The sequence below is a fragment of the Salarias fasciatus genome, chromosome 1 (genome assembly GCF_902148845.1).
Source record: "Salarias fasciatus chromosome 1, fSalaFa1.1, whole genome shotgun sequence".
NCBI classification, from domain to species: Eukaryota; Metazoa; Chordata; class Actinopteri; order Blenniiformes; family Blenniidae; genus Salarias; species Salarias fasciatus.
The window spans coordinates 6117043-6144561 of NC_043745.1; the positions used below are offsets into that span (position 1 = coordinate 6117043).

The 27519-nt window shown below is 41.7% G+C and overlaps 2 protein-coding genes across 3 annotated transcripts; both read left to right on the forward strand.

Moving 5' to 3' along the window:
• The first annotated feature begins 1755 nt into the window (after positions 1-1755).
• lins1 (lines homolog 1) lies at positions 1756-5777 on the forward strand. Of its 2 annotated transcripts, XM_030090261.1 has the most exons (7): positions 1978-2024; positions 2093-2182; positions 2316-2511; positions 2869-3001; positions 3090-3671; positions 4514-4706; positions 4818-5777. In XM_030090261.1, exons 3-7 carry the CDS (start codon positions 2476-2478, stop codon positions 5500-5502), a joined length of 1629 nt encoding a protein of 542 aa, XP_029946121.1. In that variant the 5' UTR covers positions 1978-2024; positions 2093-2182; positions 2316-2475; the 3' UTR covers positions 5503-5777. The 2 variants fall into 2 exon arrangements, with proteins under 2 accessions (XP_029946110.1, XP_029946121.1); XM_030090250.1 differs by lacking the exon at positions 2316-2511 and having other exon boundaries at positions 1756-2024.
• A 3700-nt stretch (positions 5778-9477) lies between these two features.
• On the forward strand, positions 9478-26068 carry cers3a (ceramide synthase 3a). The gene is made up of 11 exons (XM_030090263.1): positions 9478-9625; positions 17279-17479; positions 18257-18374; positions 19107-19225; positions 19311-19368; positions 19546-19596; positions 20004-20096; positions 20444-20572; positions 20867-20973; positions 24491-24644; positions 24970-26068. The coding sequence occupies exons 2-11, from the start codon at positions 17307-17309 to the stop codon at positions 25156-25158; spliced, it is 1191 nt and encodes a 396-aa protein (XP_029946123.1). The 5' UTR covers positions 9478-9625; positions 17279-17306; the 3' UTR covers positions 25159-26068.
• The last annotated feature ends 1451 nt before the right edge of the window (positions 26069-27519 follow it).

The window sequence follows — 27519 nt, forward strand, 5'->3', positions numbered from 1 at the left end:
AAGAAGCTGGCTGTTCACAGAGCTCTGTGTCCAAACACATTCACAGAGAGGCAAAGGGAAGGAAAAGATGTGGTAGAAGTGTACAAGCAGGGACAACCGATAAAAAATCTGTGGGGTATTGTGAAGAGAAAGATGCCATAGACCAGACCCAGCAAAGCTGAAGAGCTGAAGGCCACTATCAGAGCAGCCTGGGCTCTCATAACTCCTGAGCGGTGCCGCACACTGCTCAACTCCATGCCACGTCGCATTACTGCAGTCATTCAGGCAAAAGGAGCCTCAACTAAGTACTGACTGCTGTACATGTACCTACTTTTCATGTTTAAACTTTTCAGTTGGCCAGCATTTCTAAAACTACTTTTTTTTGGGTAGTCTTATGTGTTATTCTATTTTTCTGAGATAGTGAATTTGGGCTTTTTATTAGTTTTCTGTTGTAATCATCAAAAAAACAACAACAACAACAACAACAACAAAAAACACTTTAAATATATCAGTCTGTATGGAATGAATGTGTACATTAGACAAGTTTCACTTTTTTCAACTTTTTCATGATATTCTTATTTTTTGACGAGAACCTGTATATTCAAACAATATAGCCCTTTATTGTTGTTGTGGTTTATGCTTAATATCATCCAACTTCTGTACTGTTATTGATTCCATCACCCATAACATCCAGGACAAACTAAAAATGGACATCACCCAGAGATAGACCTCTACACTGACATTTAACTAAACTAAATAATATTAATCTCCTTGGAAAAATTCCTTTTCTCTGAATGAACCCACATATCAAGGATGCTATGAACAACCATGTTGTGACGCCAGTGGGGTCAAGGGTCATGCCCAGGGGCCCACAGTGGTGACCTGTCCACTATGAGATATATTCAAAAAATTATACCCCTTAAGATCAAGAGAGCTTCAGGACCCCCATAGATCTTTTGCTCAGGCTTTCAAGAAAAAAGTTAACTTATTTTATTACCTTTGTCTTAATAAAGCTTTTACTGTATTCAGTCTACTTTTAATGCCTTAATTGATCACATTGTCTTGTTGCATTTCCTTTATTTCCTTATAAAGTACTGTGAGCTGTCTTGTGTCTGGATGGTGAGACATTACATTTGCCACCAATTTACAGACAGTCACAGAGGAGGCCAGATGAGTAACATGAAATCATAACAACCTTTTTGGAGAACTAAAAATGTTTTCTGTTGTTTTAGTGTGGAGAGAAAAAAAAACCCCAAACAAAACTAATATGTGATAATAAAGTTTATATTGAGTTAATCAGATCATTCAGAGGGGAAATTCAAATTTTGTAGCAGCAAACAGCTTTGTTGGTGGGTCAGTTGGTTGATTAATTGATTGGTTGGGTTGTTGGTTGTGTGGATGGCTATCAGGATAACTCAAAGCCACTTATACACATTTTGATAAATACAAATCGGCAGGCTAACAGAAATTCTTTTAGTTTTTTTTTAAATCGAGATCTGGATGTGATTTCACATCGGGGGAGGTTGGCACTTTTCGAGTGCCTTTTAGTACTCCTTGGAATTTTTGTGGATAATACACAAATCTCTTAAAAAACACATATCTCATTAAAATATTGTTTATTTTTAATATTTTTTTCTTCTTTGACTGAAAGGATTACTTTTCCACAAGTTCTTCCATCGGACTTTTGTTTTGAAGGTTGTCGGGTGCTTTGTGATCATTTCCGGTGTGTTGATTCAACTCGAGCTTCCGTGTGTGTCACATGGGAGTTCTTCCCAGGAAGCAGCCTCCCGAGCTCCTCCATGGAGGAGCTGCTGGGCCACCTGACAGATGTTTACAGGTGTTTGGCGTCGGGCTCGTGCCCGCAGCGGAGTGCCGTGGAAGTGGCGCGCGCTGTGTTCTCCGGCCTGTGCGTCCACGTGCGCGGCGGGGACGCGAGCAGCCTGAGCCTCAGCCTGGTGCACAGGCTGGTCTCCGGGGCGCGGGGGTCCCGGTTCTGCAGGGAGGTGCTGGTGGAGCTGCGGGGTCTGGACCTTCTGCCTCAGCTGGTGAGCCCCAGCAGCACAGAGCTGCTTCTGACTGACTGACCCCCGTTTGACCCCCTCCTCCCCCACAGGTCCTCCACTTCCAGTCTGAGGACCAGGTTGTGTCTCATCTGGCTGCCAGGAGTGTGTCAGCATGTGTTTGCTACCATCTGCAGGAATCGGTGAGTTCTCAGCCTCTGGAGATGAACGTTGCTGTTGTCGTTTTCAAGCTTGATGGACTTCCTGCGTGTTGTTCAGACACTCCAGTTTACTCCCACAGTCCCACGGGCTTTTTTTTTTTTTTTTTTTTATCAGAGGCAATCTGGGACACCTTCAGAAAAAAACTGCACCGAAATACTTGAGGATTCCTCCACGCTGACTCCAGTCAGCAGAGCAGCCCAAATCATGATGCTCCCTCCACCATACCTACAGAGAGAAAATACAGTGCATAAAATGATCTTAACCAACTGTAATCATGACTTCTGAGATGGTTATGAACTCAACCTTGGTGGTAAAACACAGAAAGCAATGTTTGATGTTTTTAGTATTTTAAAGAGGGTGTAAAAGAATTAATGATCTCTAATCAAAGCACTTGTTTCTCTTGGTGAACTCCTGGTGATGGATTAAAATGCTAAAATAAGCTGTGCATGAAGACCTGCATGAGAAGAGTATTGAACTCAGAGACTGTTCTCTATTATTTGTTATAATATGAAAAAATAAGGAAATCTTTCAACATAGAGCATGTTTGAGAGTTTAAAGAGATCCTGATGGTGTTGAAGCCCTTCCTCCTGCATACCGAGGAGCCGCTCCTCGCTGTGATTGCAGCGGGTCTGTGGAGCGATCTTGACGGTCAACTCTCCTCTCTCAGGGAGCCGTCAGTCCCGCCTGGCAGAGGAAGTGTGTGGAGGCTTTTCAGAGCGCTCCACCCTCCGCTGAATTAGACGCCTGCCTGTGGTCGCTGACCGATGTCCTGAAGAGACTCATTAAAGGAGCTCGACATGGTGAGTGCCGCCGCTTGTGACTTGAGGAGCACCTGAGGTCAGAACAGAGGAAATCAGTTTGTTTTGTGTTTCTTTTTTCTCCTGACAGACATCCTTGGAGAAATCCTGTCGGGTTTTGACTGCAGCCTTCTGTCTTTATGCTCCAAGTTCCTCCCCGAAGGAGGAAGCCCTGCGACGCAGAGCGAGGTGGTTTTTACCCACAGCAGCCAGCAGGTGTCCTCGTTCTGCCTCCTGCTGGACCTGCTGGAGGTGCTCTCTGCGTCCGGCGTGTGTGCGCAGAGCCAGAGGTTGATCCACGCCCGCTGCCCGGCCCTCCTGGCAGCCGTCGGCCACGGCTCGGAGTACTTTGTGAGGCGGAAAGCGGCGCTGCTGCTGAAGAGAGCGGCGCTGCAGAGGCTGGGAGAGGACCTGGCTCTGGGAGGAGCGGCGCCGTCCGGACTGAAGCAGGCGGGCTCCGGCTGCCAGAGACTCTCTCTGGCTCGCAGCGTGTTGACGGCAGTGGATCAGGACTGGTTACACGGCGTCCAAGTGAGGCCCGCCGCTTTCTTTGGAGGCACCAAACAAATCCGTGACGGCGAAACGCAGGAAGCAGACTGTGTGATGCTGAGAGCAATCAGTCTGATCGTTCTCAAGTCCATCGAGATCCAGATCCAAACATCTGGAGGAGCAGGTGAGATCCACACCACACGCTGTAAGATCAGAGTTAAGAGGACGCCCGTAAAGTTATGGACCTGAAGCATGGGAGCACTCAATGAATGACATTAATGTTTCAGATGAAGAAGTCGATGCTTAAAAGCAGTGAGTTGAAAAGCATACACAAAAAAAATTGGTGTGTTTGTTGCATCACAGAAAATATATTTAAGGATGCTAAAGGTGAACTCACTAGATTCATGTAGAAATGAGTGTTAGTTTAAGATTTTAAAGATTCTTTTTTATTAAGTTTAACAGAAATCAATGTAACCTGAAATCTTGAGCCAAACGACGCTAAACTTCCATTTAAAGACAATTTTATCCAGTTTGTAGCAGAGGCATCAAAGTCAGAACGTTTTCCAACTCGTGTATGTTCCATCCTGCAGTACCGGTTGACGCCACAGGGTGGTGCATTGAGCATCAGGGGAAAAGTTAATGGAACCATATCTGAAGCTCTTTGTGGTTAAACAGTCACATGACCAGAAAATCAACAAAAAAAAAAAATGCAATTTAGACAACAACACTTCAAGTTGAATCATCATTGTAGCATTTTTGTGCCAAAACAGATTCAAGTTTACACGGCAACGTTTTGAAAACAGTGTCTGTTTTACACAGAAATGGAAGAAACGCTGAAAATGATGTAGTTAGCGTGTCGTGTGTTGGACTGTTACTATGGTGACTGTAAACTGTGGAGGATTAAGTCCTCCTTGAGAATCTGGACTGGGACTAATGGTCATAGGAACTATTTACCGCATGATGCAGCGTTTCCCCGCCGTTATGATGATGGCGGAGGCTGACGTCCTCCGTGCGTTCTCCCTGCAGCCGTGCACGGCGCCCCAGAGCCCTGTGTGTATGTGGAGCGCCTGTGGGGCTTCCTGAGGCGCTGCAGCGTCCAGCTGGCCGGGCTCCGTCACCTCTGCTGCTGGATCAGTCTGCTGTTCGGGGAGCAGGACGACGACATGATGGAGGCGGCCAGAGCGCTGCTGGCCCTGTTCCTCCACCACAGGGACCAGACGTGCGTGCTGCAGCTTGCTTTTTCCACTTCCAGATAGAAGTCTTTTCCAACTCTGATGTTGTTTTCTACCTTTGTTTGGCCTCAGTTGTGTGTGTTGTGCGCTTCCTGCAGGATGAGCTCTGGATCTGGCGGTCCGGCCGTGCTGGCCGCCGCCTGCTCGTCCGGGTTCAACCCCCACTGCCACTTCGTCCTGCTGCTGCACAGCGTCTCCTTCGACCACAGCATCCTGCTGGACTTCCTCATCTCCTCCGAGACCTGCTTCCTGGAGTACCTGGTGCGCTACCTGAAGTGCCTGAGAGACGACTGGCCGGGGTTTATCTGGGCGTGCGGCGGCGGCGCCGCTGCCCCGGACTGTGGGCCGTCCCTGCAGGAGTCCCGCTCGGCTCCGCCCACCCCCCCAGCCGGAGCCGGCTCCTGTGTGACCCCCCCACAGAGGAGGCTGGTGGACTACGACTCCTCTGACGGGTCGGACCCAGAAGACATGGAGGTGTGTGATTCTCGGCCGGGACCGCCGGGAGGTCTGGGTAACGCGGACGCCGCCAGGCTCCCAGCTTCCCCCAGACACAGGCGCCGTCTCTCACTGACCGACTCACCGGGCGCCGCCGCGGCCCCCCGGCCAGGGGTCGTGACCTCGGCCAGAGCGGTGCAGTGTCTGTGCGAGCTGAGGGAGGTGGTGAGCAGGCTGCACGCCAGGAAGCTCTTCCCGTACAACCCGGCTTCGCTCCTGAAGCTCCTCACTCAGGTAGAAGACGCCTCCCAGCAGAGCGACGCCAAGACCGACAAGCTGGACTTCTGAGTCAGAACACGTCATAGATGCGGAGTTTACAGACAAGAACAATGTTCATTCATTGAAAATTGACTGAGATTTCATTCCATCATCATGTGTTTGGCACTTTACCAACTTTTCTTATTGCAACAAAAAAAGTGTTTTTGCTTTAAATTTGAAGCTCATTTACACGACAGTGTTTTCAAGTGAAAATGGAAAACTTTGCTTGTGTTTTGTGTGTTTTCATGCAGAGTCTGAGCAGAAGTAAATCCAGTAATCTACCCAGTAAAACCTAATCTCACGTAGATGGATTTCGAGTTTCTTTTTATTAAACATGACATTGTAGCAGGTCAAAGACGGTGTGACAGCCTGGATTTATACCACTGGAGATTTCATTTAAAAGATGCTAAGACAAATATTCAGGTCTGCAGTAATAGTTTAGTTTTGTGGAAATGGAGATATTATTATTACACACCACCAATAAATTTAGAGGTTATTCTGTTTTCCAGCTCCAGACGTCTCAGGAGGAAGTCGGGCTGTTTGTGGCGCCCGAGCCAAGCTGAACACCAGATCAGTCAGTCAGTACTCATCAATACCTCCTTTATGACAAGTTGAAATCGTGTCTGTTCTCACTGAAGTAAAATGCATTCAGGAGTGTAGAAATGCGGAGCAGCGGTACCTGGAAGTCTTTATTACAGTCGTCGGCTCTTTGGCTCCTTTTTTATTGGCTCCGTGGAGCGTTCACAAAATTATACTGAAATAAACATTTTATCTTCAATTTTAATTGCACACAAGAGTCCTTTTTAAAATGACATCTTTTGGATAACAAAAAAAACCTCAAGTGAAATAAAGAAAAAATGCTAAAATTACTAATACTTCTAAAAGAAAACTGAAAAGCAAAACAAGAGAAACTGCTTTGAAAACAGATAAAATGTTGTAACGGCTGAAAAGTCCTTCCTTCCTGTGGCCATAAGACTCTATACCTCTTGTCTTCAAACAGTATTTGCTTTGCTGTAATTTCATCCTTTCTGTGCTTTTCCTAATCACAGTTAAGACTTCCATACGTATGTCTTACTTTTCACATTTGTATCCAGTTTTATTTGATTATTAACTTTCTATTCATTCTGTTTTTGAAAGTCCAAATTATCTGGAAAAATGCTGGAAAATAATTTATGAAACTGCTGAAATCGGGTACAAAACGAGCAGAAAATCTTAAATTGTAATGCAACTTTAATTAATACGACATAAGATACATTTTTAATTCAAACCTACTGTCTGTATGAAACTTTCGGAGCTGCGTTCGCCTCATTTTAGAGGTTGAACATGTTTTGTGGGTTCAGCTAAGTTCGATTTGGTGGAAAATCACTGAAAGGTTGCAGCCGTCTGGTCTCGTGTGTGAAGACTTGTGTTGAAACGCAGTCAGCAGGTGGCAGCAGAAGCTCGATGGTGCTGAAGCCTCATCATCTCTGCCCAGGAGCTCTTCTTTACTTCTCAGTTTAGCCGGATCAGCTGTTCATCACGGGACAAACAGCAGAAGGCGGCCGCCATGCAGAGCTCGGTCCGGTCCGATCATAACAGCCATTCAGAGTGAAGAACCTTTGGTTAATATCACAGAAACAAAACAAGACATCGAGAAAATAAAAGTGAATTTAAAGCATAAAAAAACAAACTAGAAACAGGAGAATAAATGGTGACGAATTTAAAATGAACAATGTCATTACTTTTAAGCATCATGCAGGTAGAAACTGGTAGTTTTATAGAGAGGGACAGATTTAATCATTTCACCTTCCAATGATGTCATCGCAGAAGACAGTAAAGGGTGTGTGTGTGTGTGTGTGTGTGCGTGTGTGTGTGTGTGTGTGTGTGTGTGTGTGTGTGTGTGCCCTGACCTTGTTGACAGAAGACCTCCTGCTTCATTTACATGAACACATTGACGTGGGGGAAAAAGTGTTTCACAAGCAAAATGCAAAATTCTTCACATACATATGAGCAGACATGCAAATATATTTACACACACACACACACACAAAGAGCCTGATAATATGCACGATTTTCAAAAAGAAAGATCACAAGAAACAAGACAAAGATTTGACAAAATCAATCAAACTGAATAAAAAATACTCAGAAAAAATAAAACACTTAGGAACTTAAAAGAATCACACAATAAAATAGGAATGAAACAAGATATAATGATTTATACATCAAAATGATTAAAAAATTAGCAAAAGTTCTGAAATGAAGAAATCCCTGTATAATTTCAGAGGCTGTTTCATGAACTCAGATCATCACTGCATGAAGCTGATGAACTTCAAGAAGAGTGTAAAAGACACAACGACCCAGAGGGTCTTCAAGGTCCTCCTGCTTCATAAACTACACTCGAAGATACAACAGAACACTTTTAACACAACGTAGTTTTCAGTCGGTTCAGTCTTCAGCCCTGCTTTCACAACATTCAGAAATGTTTTGCACATTTTGAAAATGACGTCCGTTTATACGGAAACAGTGGAAACGCTGACGTCGATGTAGTGAGCAGGTAGGGCCACTAGGGGTGCTGTTCTTGGTTTAGTTATGAAAACAAACAGGCTATAAACCAGTGATGTGCTGATGAAGCTTTGTGGAGCTTCACGAACCTCTGTCTTTCTTTTCTGAAGCCACTAGATGGTTTAGAACCAATAGCTCCATCTAGTGGCTTCAGAAAATAAAGACAGTGGTTCATGAAGCTTCATGAAACTTCATTTACTCTTCAGTGGTATAAACATTAACAATGAGAGAAGAGACATTTGGAGTCTGCTACTCTCACATCGTGTGCAGAGGAAGTCTTAACTCCACCTGTGGCCAACAGTCGCAGCTTTTCAGTAGTTTTCCTCTGTCCACCTGGAGATGGAGTTGGAGAGTTTTCAAGAAGTTGCATTTTCAAGGTTTTTGAGCACCCTTGTCGCGTAAACGCCCCAGAATTTTCTGAAAGTTTTCTGTTTTTCACTTGGTGTCGTGTGAACGGGGACTCAATTTTAACCGTCCAGTAACGATCAGGTTAATCATTAGGAGTGTCGTCAAACAGCACTATTGATTCAGCCTGACGGTGACTGTTGGCACACTGTGTGTTTTTTCAGTACACACACACACACACACACACACACACACACACACACACACCCTGCTCATACCACACAGGGATGGAGCCCATTGTAAACACAGTGAAGTATTAGTCGCAGCGTTAAAGTAATACAATCAGGTGATCACTTCAATTAATGAGAGAATTAAGTCTTTTACAAACCCTTTGAAAGAAAGAAAAATATATAAGTTAAGTGAATATTTTAACTGTCCTATCGGCTCCATTACAGACCGATGTGGTTATGAGTCTGTTTCTCCCCTGCTGGGTTTACAAAGGAAACATCATTTGATTTTTTACTTATCAATTTTGAATTGTAATTGAAAATGCAGGCGTTGGTGTGTATATAGTGGTGTTATAGTGGAGCTGTGACTTGACCTGTGTGACGTTCACCTGCCTGCCCCGGGGCTCACCCCGACAACAGATGACTGTGACTGTAGACTCATGTGCTGATGTGAAAACAGACTTTTCTTTCATTTCCTTCCTTCCCTTCTTTCCTGTCTTTGATGCATGAGCATGAACAGGGATTTTAATGATGTAATTCATAATTACTGCATCATTATTTTATGTTTAAGTCTTCAAAAGAAAGCGTGAATCGTATTGAGTTCATCCTTCAAACTGTTTGAAGCTGTTTTCCAGAGTCAGCAGAGTTTCTGTTATCTCAGTGGAAGATTTGTTCTGTGGGAGAACTTGCTTTTGTTCTTTATCAGGAACACAGTGCAAACAGTGTTATTAGATCCTCCAGCCCTGTGTGTGAGTGTGTGTACGTGTGTGTGTGTGTGTGGCCTACCTGCACTTCCTGGACTGCAGGGGGAGAAACCCTCCCCAGGTAATTGTGGCTGTTGGGTGCAGCCCTGAAGAATGTGAGACAAAGAGAGGCTGGCGGCTGGTGGTGGAGGAGGGTGGAGGAGGAGGAGGAGGAGGAGGAGGAGGAGGGCAGGATCCTACCATCCAGGTTCATTTCCCACAGCAAACAGCAGCAGCGAGCCGCTGTGGAAACACCAGCCCTGCCCTGCTGCGCCGTGCGGCCCTGACACCGGAGAGGTGAGCCTTTCGCTTTACTCTGACCTTGGAGGTTCCCCGCGCCGCTCCGGCCTGGGATCGCCAGTAGCTGAGGCGGAGCGGCCGTTTGATCCAAGGACATCCTGCAGTTAGTCAGGTTGACTCTCAGCCTGTGCCAGCTCTGTCACGGCCGGGTTGGGATGAATGAACTCTCTGTTCTCACAAACAGAGCGAGAGCCGAGCTGTGTGGTCCGCCACGCTCCAAAATCCAAAGATTGAGCTCTACATTCATTGTGAGGGGATTTTTTTTCCTTTTTTTTTTCTGTCTTAATTTGACAGGTTTCAAGCTTTCTTTGTGTTGATCCTTTCGAGAGCCAGCAGCTATGGAAAAGTGGAGTGACAGGTACTTTGACTGCAGGCAAATCTCCTTTAATGTCACTTGAAACACTATACAAACAGTCAGCAGACCAGGAAAGAGCGCCGTTTTCTCTGAAGCCTGAGGTCATGAAAACAGGTCTGTGGGTTTTTTCTCAAGGTGAGACAAGAGTTTTATTCCTCCTTTAAAGTTTCGAGCTCGATCCTCAAGTCAACAAACTAAAAAACAACCAAACAGGCTTGATGCTGGAAACATCCAGTCTTTTAACTGTGAACTAACTAATGACACAGCGTCAAATAACTTCACATTTTCCCCCCAAACTAAGAAAAAGCTGTAATTTCTGTAGAACAAATGTGTCAAAATTAAACTTCTTATATACATCCAAACACAGTTTCACTGAATTATTTCTTATTTAGTTTAACATATGGAAAATCAATTAAATAGGCTACAAATACACACAGATGCAATTGATACTATTACATAATCATAACTGATTATTATCATTTTACAAATCATACATTAAATTATTTGGATTTTCTATTTTACTAGAAAGAAACTCAGTGCATGATTTATAAAAACCTACAAATATAGTGTATAAGGTAAACTGCAGTTAAAATCAATGAAAACAGGAGTGTAGTGTCAATCTGGGTTAAAAGCCAGGGAATAAAAATGGGGTTTAAGATTTCTTTTCAAAGTGGACAGTGAAGAGTTTTCTCTGCGTAACTTCAAGGCAGCAACAGAAACTCCTGCATTACTGATCCGTGCTGTTAAAAAACAAGCAGACAGTCGTCTGGTATCGTCTTCCTGCAACAATGGAGCTCTTCACAGAAGGAGAGGAGGCTTTTATTGTAGTGGAAGGTGTTTAAAATACACATTTTAATGGAGTCTTCTCATCTGCGACCCATTAACGTCGTTTGCACTAAAGCACCTTCACCCTGATGCTGCTTTTTGAACCGCTCACTTCAGATTCTGATGGAAAACAATACATATCACGTTTCTTCTTCCTGTAACCTACATTTGTGGTTGCAGTGCTGCGCTGTGTTGACAGACAATGGTAATCAGGAGTGTTCAGAGTGAACGCCATGATTTCCACAACATGGTTTTGTCTCTTTTTTAATGCCGTGCGTTTTTTTTTTTTTTTTAAAGACATATCATCAAAAAGTAATGCAAGGGTTTGAATGATGATCATCCAACATTTAGGTCTTTAATCTGTTTTCTCTTGGTTATGTAAACGTTTATGATTAAATCCACAAGCAGCTTTTTAAAAAGCAGTTATTTCTCAGCTGTCCGCCTGTAGTTTTTCAGAGTGACGAACATTTTATCTTTTCACAGACTCAATACAGCTTTACATTTCTTTACACCTGATCATTACAAATGACGAAATGACGATCTTTACAATGTCACACGAGTTCATTAAAGCTGACAGAGAGAGGATTTCAGTCTTTCTGAATGGAGTTTGCATGTTCTTCCTTGGCTTCTATCTTCTGCATTGCCATAATTTTAAAATCTTCTGAGAGTTGTTACTGATGCCAGGAAGCAACAAGCTGCTGAAGCATCATGAGTGCTGTTTCTCAGTCTAAAGTCCAAAGCACTGGTGCATTCAGGGTGTGTCTCATGTTAAAGTCTACTTTGGATGTTTGAACAGTGGTTAGTCTGTGTGCAAATAGTGATGCATTTTTCAAGAGGTTGGTTTTTATTTTCTTTAATTGCCACTGACATAATTTGGGAGTTTCCTCCAAGTTCAGTGATGACAGTGAAATCGACAGCTGGAGCTCAGGACTTCAGCGCAACAAATTAACTGTTTCTGTGCGACAGCTCGTCTGAAATAGAGACAAAACACCGTCTCGTTTCAAATCCCGTCCTGAGTCATGTTATCATGACCGCATGCTGTAAACAAGAGCGTCAGGTCTTAATGACTTCTGGTGTGTTCTGATGTTGATCTGCATTAAAACCCACACAGGACACCACACCTTCCCCTCCAAACCGGATTTCAGCGGGTCGCTTCAGGCAGCCACTTACAGTTGCCTCAGAACAGCAATTTACCACCAATGTTCCTGAACACACCTGTTTTTTTTTGTTCGGCCCAACCTGCTCATGTGTGCAGGCGCATGTGCAAGTTTAGAGCACTGGCTGGGAAAATGACCACTTTCACTCTGCCCTGCAGTCAGTTATGGATTCAAGCAGACGGTGCTGGATTGGCCCCGGATCAATCAAACTCCGCTCTGAGTTTGATACACTGAGAAAATACTGATGCCACTTTTGGATTTTTCTCTTCTGGGACTAAACGATGATTATATTTGAACACAGAAATAGAAAACTGAACAGGTGAAAGGTTTTCTTCAAAAATATTTTGGCAATACTTGGGTAATTTGCAGTGGTACATTTAACTTTGATCCTAATTTTGTCAGACAGGAACAATAGCTGCATTAAAATAATACATTCCTCTAGGTTAATGCACAAAATTAAATTAATAACATTAATTAAAATGTTTATTTAAGGCAATTTTTGTAAACTATTTTGATCCACGTTTCAGAGAAATGTGTTCAGGATTAGAAGACTTGGAGAAGCTCCTGTTAAAGTCTGTTGCAGAAACTAGAACTCCTGTTTATGTGACAACATCTTCAAGCAACACTTCTCATTGTGTTTGGGGGGGGGGTCTGTTTACACGACGACGATGCTCGGAGTCACTGAAAACACAGCTGGTTGAAAACTCTGCAGCTGCACCTGTGCACCGCTGCTGCTGCTCCGCTGTGTGTGTGTGAGTAGCTGAACAATAACAACAACGTTTACCTCCTGACTTGGTAGTTTTAGAGTTTTTTTAGAGTCATCTGAAAGAGCAATCCAGCTTGCTGTTCTCTCTGTCTATATCAATAACCTTGTAACATTTAGTTCTCTGCACGTGTGTGGTTTTATTACGAATACAACTAACAGCACCCTCTAGTGGCCCAACATGAAAACTACATTATTTTCACCGTGTGAAAGGATGTCGCTTTCAAAATGTAGCTGTGCAAAAAACACAAAACCTTTCTGAAACGAAACTGCCAAAACTATTACACAACAACATCTAAACAGAAAAATCAGTTATTTGCATTGTCGTGAAAGAAAAGTTTTGAGATTACAGGGCAACTTTCTGAAAATATTGTACGTGTACAGGGAAATGGCAGCAACACTGGTCATGAAAGTTTTCCAGGAGGACTGTTCGTTGCTGCTGTTGGTTGTTTTTTTTAAAAAATTCTACCTTGAAAACCGTATTAAAGAAGTTGCATTTTTAGTGGCTCCGAGCACTGTTGTCATGTAAACAGACACCCAAAACAAACTGAAGGTTTGGTTTATCACACTTGTAAAGACTGTATAAACGGCACTTAACTGTAGTTTTGGCCAGTTTGAACCAGATAGTTTTTAATTATTACTGTCTTTGTTAAATCAACATTTTTTTTAAAAGAAAGTAAAACTCATTAAACTCAACAATTTTTTTGAAAGACATTTAAAGGGTAAACTATGACGAGTGCAGCAGTGAGTGGGGATTTTTTTATTGACCGGGGACACATTAAACTATATTGTTCAGTTGAAGTAAACATCCATGGAGGGAATTCTTTTAAAATTACCAAGACAGTGGACACATGTCCTCTCTTTCATTATGAACTAACACGTTTTAGAGGATTTTAACCTTTATTTAATTAAATAAGAAACCCTCATGTGGACGGGCACTTTGGAGCACTTTGACATTGTTGCTGCAGTGTGTTTACTTTCTCCTCACTCTGGAGATCAGTTTATTTCAGGTGAAAGAGGACTGTTAAGGTCTGGATAAAACGATGCCTCGGTGCCTTCACAGAGGACAAACAGGCGAACAGGCCGGCAGAGGAGTGAACAGTGGCGTATTCCCTGCAGGTCTGCAGAGCGCTGAACAGACCAGTTGTCAGGCCGATCTCGCCCTGTCAGTCTACACATATAATTTACCTCCCAAACACACACTGACATCACACACTCCATTATTAACTGCCCTCGCTTGTGATCGCATGTTGCTAAGCTGCCACCGCAGCTTTCATTGTCAGCTTTTGCATTTTTTTCCCCCCTCTTGTCCTCTCTCCCTCTCTCCACTCTTTGTGTTTGTGTTGTATGTGTGTGTCTGTGTCTGTGTGTGTGTGTGTGTGTGTATGTGTGGGAGTGTGAGGGAGTGTGTGTGAGTGAGTGAGTGGGCTGTTAAAAAGGCGTGGAGAGGATCTGGGAATGAGGGAGGGATCACTGGGTCAATATTTGTTTAGGAAATAGAGTTTTATGTACACTACACAAACTACAACATCTGTGAGTGAGTGAGTGAGTGAGTGAGTGAGTGCACTGGGCTGGTTGGACACTCTTTTATCCAATCAGGAAACACATCTGTCCTTTTTTATTAAGTATAACCTAGCTTTCAAACTTTTCAAACTATCAAACCAAGAAAATGGTATAAATTTGAAAAGGTGCTGTTGTTGTTTTTAAGCACATGCTGGCCATGTTTGGAAAACAGAGACAGAAGTCAACTGCTGTTGTGGGGAAGAAAAAACTTTACATAAGAACATTTTCAAGTGAAAACAGACTTTTGTTCTATTCTGGTTGTTTGTTTACACGACAGCGGTGCTCAGGGTCACTGAAAATGCACCTTTTTGAAAACAACGCTGACTTTGTCTCCATGGAAACAGAAGAAAACGTGATTTTTCTGAAGTGCTGCTACTGTGATTGAACTATGAGGCTGTAGTAACTGCGTAACAACAGTTTTCCTCCAGAGTCATGACTCAAAGGCAGGGGTGTCAATTATGCATCAAGACCAGCCCAACACATGGTTTAATGACCTTCCAAAGAGGAAGAATTTTTGAAAAGATTAAGAAAAGGAGAAAGTGGAGTTGTCTGTTGCATGGACCCAAAGAGCTCCTGCATGAAGAGCGCTGAACTTTACTCATGTAAATACACTTGGCTTCAGGTTTGTGTGTGGTTTGTAGGTAGTTTACTCAGAATAAACACTGTAAGTGACGTCAGGTTTGAGCAGGAGCATCCAAATGAAGGACTCACGTGCATTAGAGCGTTTGCATGCTGGAAACAGTATTTCCTGTTCATTTGCTTGAGCAAACCGAGCACTGAGCACCGGAAAGTTCTAAAGACAATCGGTCAAAAACTCTAAGCTTGAGGCAAAACACAGAAAATAACTTCAAATGATAAAGTTTACAAATGAAAGTTTGTGGTGAGCCAGGTGAAGAAATGTCTTCCAAAGCAGCTGTCTTCAAAGGTAATAAATCATATTGTGCTTGTGAGATATAATCCTCACAGATGAATTGATCAGTGAGGAAAATCTTGTTTATTTTTCTGATTTTTTCCATTCTCAAATACACATAAAGATTCTGTAGATGAGCTTCACTGTTTTTGGCACCTGTAGGAATACTGTTTTAAATTTAACTTTATTTAAATTTCAATTTACTTTGCAAAGTTATCCTTTGTTCAGGTGTTGTTTAAAGGAAATCGAAATGCAATTTTAACTACTGATAGTTATTTGCACTTAAGCAAAAGGAACCGTTCAGAATTAGGGTAATTTTTATTTTATTTATAGTAAATTATCTTGTCATATTGCCTTCTGAATATCAAAATGGTCTCTATTTGGTCCCTGAAAGAAAGTTCAAAATCCTTAGGCATCCTTTTCTCTTGCATTTACCACATACTGTGAGGCAAAAATCTCAACATATCAGTACATTGTCATTGGTACTTTTTACATTTTCCACATTGCTCCGAACTCTTTTGAGCCAAGTTGTCCAAGTTTCGACCCCCTGTGAACTCTCCCTGCTCGAGTCATTGCGTGAAAATGCTACTTTTCATTTTATTATTTAAAAAAGAAAATCAACATCTTGCCACTATTAGAAATAAAAATAGATATAGTTTTATTTCAGGTTTCTCACTCTGGACTATATCCACCAGAAGTTTTCTCATTATGTTGTTTATGCTTCAACTAGCTGAGACTGGAACATGGGAGTTGATGGAGTATTCTACTTCCTTATTTCTGAAGCTTTTTGGCCACATTCATAAGTAAACATTCAACTCATTTTCAAAGTATTACTATTGAGTCAAAGTAATTTCCAGTGTTCTTCTTCATATTGTTTGGAATAATAAGTAATGAGAGACGCTTGATGAATTAATAGGTATCATATAGTAAATCCTGGATTAAGACCCCATTTAGAACATTATGTTTCAAGTGGAAATAACATCATTTTTGACTTTTTATCTCAGTAAAGTTATGTGTTTACACAGCAACATTTTGAAAACAATGTCTGTTTACACAGACATGACAGAAACACTGAAAATGCTGTAGTTTTCCTGATGGGCCACTAGTGGGTGCTGCTGGAACAATACGCTATAAACATGAGCAACAGGAGAACATGGACATTTATATGGGCAGACTGCCAAGTTGGATTACGGTGTCTGTCAACTCGAAAACTACCAAGTCCAGGAAAATCTGGACAGGGACCAGGACCAGGAAATTTGTTTTCAAATGACCAAAGTTTTGTTTTCAGTGTCTGCTGTCATGTTTGCAGACTTACAAAATGAGACAAAAGTCTTGGGTTTTCACTTGAAAACATTGTCATGTAAACGGCCTGAATTATATTGTCTTTGTCTTGGCTGAATTTTGCATTTCTGTAGTTGTGATATACAATTACTGAAAAGATTTGGCATTAAAATTCTTCCTCGTATACACTTTTTCAGTTTAATCAGCTTTGTTTGCTTGTTTTCCTTTGGAGTGTTTTTCTGTTTCAAGCTTGTATATGAAATGGACATTGTTTTAAATGTATGTTTTTTTTTTTGTTATATACTTATTCGAAAATACTGTAAATGAAGAAGAATCGAAATGAAGAATTACATGTTGGATATACTTTCATGAAACTCCTGTTTACTGGAGAAGCGGCTCTTTAATTCTCCTCCTAACAGCTCAATGAACATCACTTAATTATCTTGTATCCTGTGATATAAGGGAAGTGAATTAAATGTCAGCTTCGCTGTGATAAATATTTTCTGCTACTAACTAGTCTACTTTGACGGTCAGTGAGGAGTGTGTGTCGTTGAAAACATTGTTTGCACAAGTGTTTCATTCCCAGTTGATTTCAGCTGGCTTTAATGAGTGAGTCAGTCATTAAATGATTCAAATAGTCCAAAGAGCGAAACTGTAAGAAACAACAATTTGCAGTTTTATCGAGTTATTTTTTTTTACTTTTAGTAACAAGTTGAGAAACTACATCACTTCCTGAAGATTTAACTGGTTATCGTGGTGCCGGTTGTCCTGTGCTCACCCGCTCTTGTCTCTGCAGGATCCAGTGGCTCTCCTGAGGACCAGCCATGCTTCACACGCTGTACGAGTGGTTCTGGTCGGATGGGATCTGGCTCCCCAAAGAGCTTTCCTGGGCTGATCTGGAGGACAAGGAGGGTCGGGTCTATGCCAAGCCGTCACATCTCTATGTTACTGTTCCCTACGCCTTCTGCTTTTTGCTCATCAGATATCTGTTTGAAAGGTTCGTACACCTCCCAGCATGCCACTACTGCTAATTATTAGACAATTCTGATCTTCTGTTTATTAGACCTTTCTGCTTCTTTTATGAATTGGGTGTCATCAGCATGAAGATGGGAATAAGCTCTATGTATTCACTGATTGTCCATTCAAACAATAACACATAAAGACAGAAAAGTAAGGTCCCGAGGAGGAAACCCTGTGGAATCCCATTAAAGATTTGTTGGTATTTTGAGTTTTAAAGGTTCCCTGCAGTCTTTCCATGATGTTCGATCGACATATGAAACCAAAGTAGAGCTCTTTGGAATTTAAAGCATCACTTTATTTATACTATGCTAAATGAAGCCTTGAAAGACAAGTCCAGACTGCGGACTAAAATACATGGAGGAACTACCTTCATGCTGCATCTGGTACTGGAGGCATTGAACCACTCTAAGGAATGAAGAAAACGGAAGATTACCAAGATATCTCAGTGAGACAGGCTCACAGCTTGTTTTCCCAGTGTCATATTATTCCTCCAAAGTATGTGTGTTTCAGTGTGTGAAGGTAAATGCTGAATACCAAAGTGATTGTGAGATTTAACATTTAGAATTTGCTTCATTTAACTGAAACTATATAGATTTTTCACTGCAGAAATATACTATTCTGACATTTTCTGCTGCCACAACTGCTATAATGTGACTATTTAGAACAATGTTAATAAACATATCCAGTGAAGTACAGGTGTCTTTATTACTATAGATGTGCTCCAGACCCTGGATTCTGTCTGTGTGTCTTTCAGGTGGATAGCCACTCCACTTGCTGCTGTTGCTGGAATCAAGCACAAAGCACCCCTGAAAGCAGAGAAAAACCCCATCCTGGAGCTGCACTACACCACTCAGGGTAGAAATCCTGCTCAGGTAACCAAAGTCCTTGATTAGTTTTAGCAGTTCTATCAGTGGTTTGTATAAATCTGTAAACACGTGTCTCAAACATCAAATGAAAATATCAAAAACGCGTTTGGAATTTGGCCAAGAACATGTTTAACTGGCGAGGTTAACTTAGCGATCATGCTAGTTTTGGAAGATATTGCATTTTATTTTATTGTCAGCCACATTACACAACAGAAGATCCAGTCAGCTCTTGGTCTCGTGTCCCTTATTGGGGTAGTGAAAGCTTTTATCTGCTCTGAGGTTGTCACAATTATATTTACACTTTAAAGAAAACTTTTATTGTTGAATCAGAAATTTTACTTTTTTTATAGGCCACAAAATGAAGTCCATAGTGTAATGTCCAGCCCACCAGATAGAGCACGGTGGAGGTACCATCATGCTGTGAAGCTGCTTCACTCCCTCTGGTACTGAATCCATTAAGTACACCAACAAATTATGGAATTTGAACATTGCCAATATATATTTTTAAGAGAAATATGTCAGAAAACATTATTTTATAGTCAAATATTAGTTAGATATTTTAGTTCTTGTCTTCCGATTCAGATTGGACATTTCATTATTAATTTCAAAATGACAGGATTGGCTATTTTTGCATCTTTTTGTGTTTTCCAAATTAAAAAAAAAAAAAATCATATTTCTGAGAAATTCTCTCTACTGAACACAGTTTGATGTATTTGAGTGTGTTTTCTACCTTCCCAGAGTGAAATTGACGGCCTGTCGAAGAAAAGCAATTTGTCGGTGAGACAAGTGGAGCGCTGGTTCAGAAGAAGACGTGGACAGGACCGTCCCGGAGTCCTCAAGAAGTTCAGAGAAGCCAGGTCACTGCTCTGCTTATCTGTGTGTGTCGGTGGTGATTATCTTCACGCTGTGTAACCCAGACTGTGTCCTCTCTGCTCCCCGCAGCTGGAGGTTTGTCTTCTACTTGTCTGCATTCATTGGGGGAATAGTAGCGCTGTATGATGTGAGTAACTCCATGTTACATTAGAATATTGTGAGAAGCATTTCAAGGCAGCTATGATCCGAAGTGAAAGGCTACTTAACTCGAGGCTGCTGCCTGAAACCCTTTAGCTTTGTTTTGTACTCCTTTGTTCTTAAATGACAACTTCACATAATCTTCTCTACCTTTATGTTTTTGCAGAAAGAATGGCTTTATGACACAAGAGAAGTTTGGACGGGCTTTCCAAAGCAGGTTTTTTGTATACTTTGTTGTTTTCATATTGCACATTTTGCTGTGATGGCCTGTTTTTGCTCCTTTTACAACAGTTATGTTAAATGTATGGATAGAAATGGCCCATCAGGGTCCAGTCTGGCTAAAAGATGTAAATATCACCATTGTTGTAAATGACAAATGATGATAATGATAATGTTCTGGCTGATACTTTGTCGAAACCACACATCACTTGACCAAACTCGATTATCAGCCTGTAAATGGAGCTGACGTCTCTAGGAGGACAATAGGTTCTTCTAAAGTTCCTTTGTGATGAAAAGAGCACAGCCTGAAGCCACATCTGCCGCTGTATTCAGGTCATGCCGTTACATGCCGCCCTGGTTTTCTTCACTCTGTGTCTGTTCCCGTGTCTGTCTGTCTGTCTGCAGTCCATGCTGGATTCTCAGTACTGGTATTATATTCTGGAGATGAGCTTCTACGGCGGTCTTCTCATCAGTGTTGCCTTTGATGTCAAGAGAAAGGTGAGTGGACGGAGGTCAACACGCTTCAGCTCTGCTGTGCAGACGAACACGTTTGGTCACATCTGAAAGCATCTTTCAGTTTCTCTAATTAAGGAGCACTGGACTATGTGTTACATAAACATGCTGTGCATTTACTGCTCATAGTGACAGATGTAACTTGTTCTATCACAACTGATTTGTCCCAGAGGAGAGTTATACAGCTTCAGCACTACACTGGCCAGGAGACTTTAGCCTCAGTGAAGGAAATCATGTAAATAAGTATTGTTTTGTGGGTTTAATCTTTGCTTCGGTTCAAGAAGCCAAAACGTCAACCGCCTCATGATTGATTGTAGTTTTTCTGCCACCAGGACTTCAGGGAGCAGATCATCCACCACTTGGCCACGTTGGTCCTCTTGTCGTTCTCCTGGTTCGTCAATTACATTCGGATAGGAACGCTGGTCATGCTCGTCCATGATGCTTCTGATGTTCTCCTTGAGGTCAGAGAGCACCTGTTGGTTTAAACGGCTCTGCGTGTTGATTGGAACTAATTAGCCATTTATTATAGATGTCATACTTAAAACTGTACTGCAGACATTAGAAGTTAGAGGAAGGTCTCAGATCATGACCACAGAAGGTCAAAACGCTGTTTACACGAAAGCGTTTAGTAGATCGAACCCTCATCATGATTTCAGAATGAAGTTATTTTGAGCAAGGAAATCACAAAAGCTTCATTTTCCATCTTTGTTGTTTTGAGTATAATTGATTACCAATGACATTGTTTTTTCTTTTAGTCTGCCAAATTATTCAACTATGCCAAATGGGAGAAAACCTGCCAAGCTCTCTTTGTTCTGTTCGCCATCGTGTTCATGGTCACGCGACTGGTCATCTTTCCATTTTGGTAAGCTGAGAGATCCATTCATTGATTTCTGTGTTTGTATGTAACACATTGTTAGAATATCCTGCTCAATGAGTGAATGAAAAACACTTTTTAAAGCCACTTATAATCAAATTTCAGCTCATTTGAGTCAAACCAAAGTGATTGCTATGACTTATAACAACTAACTCCATGTTCTCCCTCAAAAACACATAGAAGGAAAGAAAAGATCAATACTGAGGAGGAAAATATCCGATCAGAAAGTCAAATTATCTCTCGCCACAATAACTGCCTCCTTTTCGCTTAAGGCTGGATTGACCTACTGACTCAGATGCAATAAAAAATGACCCAAGTCTTTTCAGCTTGAAGTGATTTGCGTGAAATGGAAATGATTCCAGGTTCATCAAAGCAAATGGGCCAAATGACTGAAGCGTTATTTTACATGATTTGCATTCTGGTATTATATCAGTTTCCACTCGTGAGTTTGATATCCATTTATGGGGAGTAGTTTAGCAGTAGTTCATGACCTCTACTTGCACTGGAACAGTGTTACTCCAAGTGGAAAAATGAGCTCCAGCTGGCTTGAATACTCAGTATTGGGTCATTTGCACCCTACTTTCCAGTTTTGGCCCGTGAGCTGGATGTTCAAAGCTGGAAAGCTGTACGATGCATGCAAATACTTCAGTATAATTGCTCTGGATAGACAGAGGAGATGTTTGCATGGCTGCAGAATACAATTTGAATTTAGTTGACCACACAACATTTTCATTTCTACCTCAGTCAACTTGACTAACACGTTGGTTAAATGCACCTCAGTGGAACATTCAAATGTTCCCTCACTCATCAGAGTTTGATGGTACAAGGAAACGGCGAGAACTGAAACTGTATTAAACCACCAGCGTATATGTGTATGAACAAACATCCTTATTTCAGTTTTGGTAGTGTCAGTGTTTTTCAGTTCTATATTCGGTCAGTTTTCCTTTCCAGTCTTTGGAGTTATGAAAAATCTGACCTTATTTTTTTCTAGTTAACACTCTCAACATCCTGAAGCTAGTTTGCGTTTGACTGGGTTCAGCAAATTTCAATCCATTCTTCCTCAGTGAATTGTTCTTTAACACCTTTTTTGCCTGTTTTTAGCATAAAGCTTTCTGGAATATCCCAATGCGCTCATGTTGTGTCTCAGTTTTGATCCTAGTCAGCACATTTTCACCTCTCCAGCAGTCACGTAGTGCTTCAAACTGTTTTCAAAAGACATATGGGCACATTTTTTCACAAATTTCCGAACAGACACATCACATCAATGAATCCCGAGCTGAGATTTCAGTGACACTACCATGAAAACTAGCAACTTGGTGATATCAAACTGGCCTTAAAGCCATGCTGTCAGAGTGAGTTTCTGAAAACATGCATGAAGCCACAGCTGCAGGAGGAGTTTTCTGGATATTTCACTGTATTTTGCACCAGAAGGTGCAAATAAAAACATTCTAATCATTTTAATACCATGAACCCCAACAGAATAAGACTTTCCAGTGTAAACCTAAAGGTTGTTATGGAACTGTTTTACCGGTCTGGCCCACTCAAGATGACCTTTGGAGTGCATGTGACCTCTGAACTAAAATATGTTTGACGCCCTGGTTTAGATTCAGAGAATTATGATCATAACCTAGAGTTTTAATTATACATCCTTCTCTGACAGAATCTCAATTATCCTCCATTTATTACACCACACACCTCCGGCCTACTGGTGGCATTCCCAAAACGTTTCCGTGGTTACAAAACAAAACCATCAGGTGTCACATTTAGGTACATTTGTAAAATGAGTGAAGGCACAATAGAAGCGTCCTTTGTAATTTATGCCTTTCACATGTGGTGAACTCCCTCTCTGATGTGGCGGTGAGCGCTCATGTGAACGAGGCGTGGCCAGGCTAGGTGCCTTGCTATTGTGTGTCAGCAGAAAGTGAGCGCGCCATTAACCAACTGCACATTCCTGTTTGCACATGGCGAGGTGGCTCACAAGTCACACACTCTGCTTCAAGAATGAAGTTTTCAAGTCTCCTGTATGGCAGGGATAATGTTTAATAACCCCTACGTGAGGAGGGGTCCGGATCTGAGTGCAGACTGAGACGGTCTTTACTTCTACACCAATCCAGCTGCTTAAAGGCAATGGCAATCGTCTGAGTGCGCACAAGTTCCTGAAGGGAATGCAGGGATCTGACTGGTTTACACACTGTTTTGATGATGTTTAATATTTTCATCTTGCCGGACTTTAATCACTTGTCTAGAAAATCTTCACTGTATAGAAGAGAAACAAAAATATTTCACTTTCATCTTACACCATGTGGAGTTTGTTGTCTGACAACTCGCTCATGCGCAGAAGAACTGTTTATTCCAGCTGTGGTGTGCATACACAGTGGCAGTGTTTCAGAAAAGTTGCGTTTCCCCCGTTTCCACGGCAACGGGATCTGAACGTTTTTGGAAAAGTTACACCTTGGGAGCTGTTTTCAAAAAGTGACCTTTTCAGTGAGCTTATTGTGTAATCAGACCCCCAGAATTCAAAGTTTTGTGTTATGGCTTGAAGAAGCTGCCATGTGAATGTAGGGTCAGTTCAGTAAACGCCACATAACCTCTGTTCATAGTGTCAACCTGTCCAAGCAAAAAAATAGCAAAATAATAAAAGAAAAAATCAACAGAATGTCAGAATGCATTATTGGTAAAGTGTGTTGGTTTAATTTGTTTTCTTAATGTCATTCCTGCTGATAAAATAAATGTTTTTGGAGATATTAATGAGGCTGCTGCCCCAGTCAGCAGGTGTGTTGACAGTGATGTGCAGATGAAGCTTCATAAAGCTTCATGAAGCACTGTCTTTATTTAGTGAAGCCACTAGATGGTGCTACTGGTTCTAAGAGAGAGGCTAAAGGACTTTAACAGATAGCACCATCTAGTGGCTTCACAAAATAAAGACTTCTGCTTCATGAAGCTTCATCTACACGTCGCTATTGTGTATCATCCAGCTCAGGTGAAACGGAGGGAAAAAAAATGTTTTTACAGGTATAATCATGTGGAACTGACTAGTTTGTTGAGGTCTATTTTAATATTGTCCTACTTTTTTCCATAATTATTCAACACTGCAAAGTTTGCTTTCAATCTATTTGTAACGCTTTTGAAATTTTTATTCTTCCTACAAAATAAAAAAAACCCCCAAGACTCTGTCCATTCGCATTTCGCATGCAGACATTTTCCTATTGCTGACGTTAAAAGATAACAGATCCTAAAAAACAATAAACCATTAAATTATGTGTGATTACTTAGAATACACTAAGACATGATACAGTATATTTTGTTTTCATGCATATATTCTTCATTGTGTCTGTAAAAATGGAAAAAATTAAAGTTTTCATTGTGTTTTCCTGATATGGACGTTGAAGGATTAATTAAGCAGCTGTGTTGTTAGTTTTTTACCGTCTACTTGTCATCAGTAAAACACACAGGACACACAAGTGGATGACAGGACTCAGGTTGAGTGTGAATTTCTGTGCTTCAGGCTGATCCACTGCACCTGGGTTTACCCGGTCCTCTACTACCCCGCCTTCTTCGGCTACTACTTCTTCAACGTGATGCTGGTGGTCCTGCTCTGCCTGCACGTGTTCTGGGCCTACCTCATCCTCTGCATGATCAAGAAGTTTATGTTTGGAAACGTAAGTTTACTCAGCCGCTTTGATCGTCTTTAATGAACGTAATGTTGATGCTGTGCAGTATCTTCCTCAGTGTAATCCAAACAGATTCTTACCATGAAGCTACCAATACAGTAACTGAAAGTTAATGAAGTTTTATTAGCAAATTACAGATAATTTCCATCAGATTGTGTGTAAAATCCTAAACGTGGACCCATATGTTCAGTTTTCTTTATTCTTCTTGCTTCATATTAGTACCAATATGTAATTCTGCTTCAGCTCATTTGCAGAATGTCTGCCGAAGCCTCCATTTTTCCACTGTAAACATTCTCCCCTGCATGCATTGCAGCTAAAGCGAGACGAAAGAAGCGACAATGAAGAGGAAGAAGGAGAAGACAGCAGCCTGACAGAGGAGGAAATGGAGCAGCCACACAAGCTCACCAATGGACCGGCAGTGGATGAGAAGGAGGAGAAAAACGGCTGCTTCGGACACTTGTCTCCCCCAGAGAACCTCTGCTGGTCCAAGACTGTGTACTGACTCATGTTCAGCGTCGCCGGCGAGAAAAGCTGTGGTAACAGGAAATACGTGAACTCTGAGGGGCTTCTGGATGGTCTGTGGCGGTACTGAAGATTGTTCTCTGCACATCTGTGTGGTTTCATTACAAACACACAACAGTGCCATCTCATCTCCCAGCATGAGAACTTCACAGTTTTTAGCATTTCTACTGTTTCCATGTAAAACGTTGTCGTGTAAACGTGGAACTTTTCTTTGTCTCGATGTGTTTTCACTTGAATGAGGCCTTATTTCAGGTTATTAATACCAAACTGGCAAAGAGTCCAATCTCTTTTGACTAATTAACGCCAAAAACTGCGAGGTTTTAAACGGCTCACATACTTTTTCTTGCCACCGTTCTTGCCGCACTGCTAAATGCATTTCACCCTCTATTTATTGTCCCAACAAATTCTGCAACACGACCCAGCTAAAATAATCGGCGCTGCTCTGACCGAGCTTTGAACGGCTCGGGGACTCGGAGGCCTTTTCCTTCCCGCAGTGTTGACGGTGGCAGCGCTTCACTCAGAAGACTCGCAGGTCCGAAGAGGCCCGAAAACAAAGCAGGAATCCCACCGTGGGCTCATAACGCTGTTTGGTTAGTTCTGTGTGGACGGTGGAGTTCACAGCTGGGGGAGAGCTGCCCCTGTGTGGGTGGAGGTTGTGTTGCTGTGTTCGCACACTTTGGAGATGTGATCAGGTTACCTCAATATGAACACGTCCAATCAGTGTTTGAATACTGAAACAAAGTGGCTGGATGGAAACTTGAGAAATGCCAAGATTAGCTGGGATTTGGGAATATCTGCCACAACAGCTTTGGGTTCAACAAAATTTTCTTTTTATTAAAAAAATTGTCCCTGTTTATATACAAAAATCCAAAATAAACCTGAAAGTGTCAGATCGTGCTCCAAAATTAAGAAAAAAAAATCGATTGCAACGAGTTTACAAAATGATACTTTTCTATATATTATTGCCTTAAATAATGTGTTAGGTAAATAACTTTGAATGTTCATAAACATTTATGTCCAAAAAGCTCAAAAGTTCAAGATAGATCAGATTTGCACAATGTGGTGAGACACAGTTCAAGATGTGCAATAATGATGGAAGAGCGAGGCAGGTGTCAAATTACAGTCACTCCATGCTGTACATAGCAGACTCAACACTGTTGAATGAATTTTTCTACCTAATCACACCATGAAGGAATTAAAACAGAAGATTAAAGGTGCTGTCTATCAATCCATCCATCCATCCATCCATCCATCCATCCATCCATCCATCCTTCCATCAATCCCTTTGAACATCACTTGCATTGCTAATGCACAAGCACAAAAACAGATTTGATAGAGACAGTAACCAACACACAGGGAGAACAGGCAAACACATGCAGGTAACCCTCTTGCTTTGAGGCAGCAGTGCTAACCACTGCGCCACTGTACCACCGAGGCAGAGTGGTGCAGTTGTGAATGAATCACAGTGTTAGACCACAGCAGGAACATGTTTTCATGTGTTCATGTGATTTGGTGGATTTTGAAGGAAATATAAACAGACATTGTGGAGGACTGATGAGCTGTGATGACTGCTGGGGTCCCGGTCGGACTGCAGCAGCAGATTTAAGGTAAAGCAGGAAGGCGTTCAGATAGAGCTGACACCTTTGTGCTCATGTTCTCCTGAACAGGAGGCTGAGACGGTTTCGGCGCTGACCCTGAAGCGTCACTCCTGCACTCCTGCCTCAGTGAGCCGATGGCAGTTATTACAGCTTTCCCTGTTACAGTGACACAACAGTGATATCTTCAGGACAAATTGGGAAATGCAGCAGCATCTGAGTGCAGTGTGTTTCTGAAGTGACTGAAAGTTTCAAGAAGAAGAGTGAGAGTGAAAAACCCCACAATGAGTAATGTCCGTCCTGTCAACCTTAAACTGAGGTTCAACCAAAACACACAACTGACTTTATGTTTGTGTTTCAACACAGGTTATCAATCTTTTGAACTTTGTCATTTCTATGGAAAGTTCAGTCTTCAGACGAATGACTTTTAAAGACCTGTTAGTTGGAAATGATAAAATCATTCTGCTGTACTGTTCTTCAAATGAACAGATAAAACAAACATCATGATGAGTTTATGGCAGGTTTGTGTTTGATCACTCCCTGAGACATGAAGGCAACCATAAAGAGAATATTAAAAACAACAACAACAACAACACACACAGCTGAGTAAAGCAGAAGAAGCAGATGAAGCTTGAGTCTAATGTTTGTACTAATTAAGTAAATGAATATCCTGTAAATGACATCTGAAGCTTTTGGCGTGTAGAAAAAAAATCAGTCTTATCACTGAAGGGTTTGTCCTTTGTTTG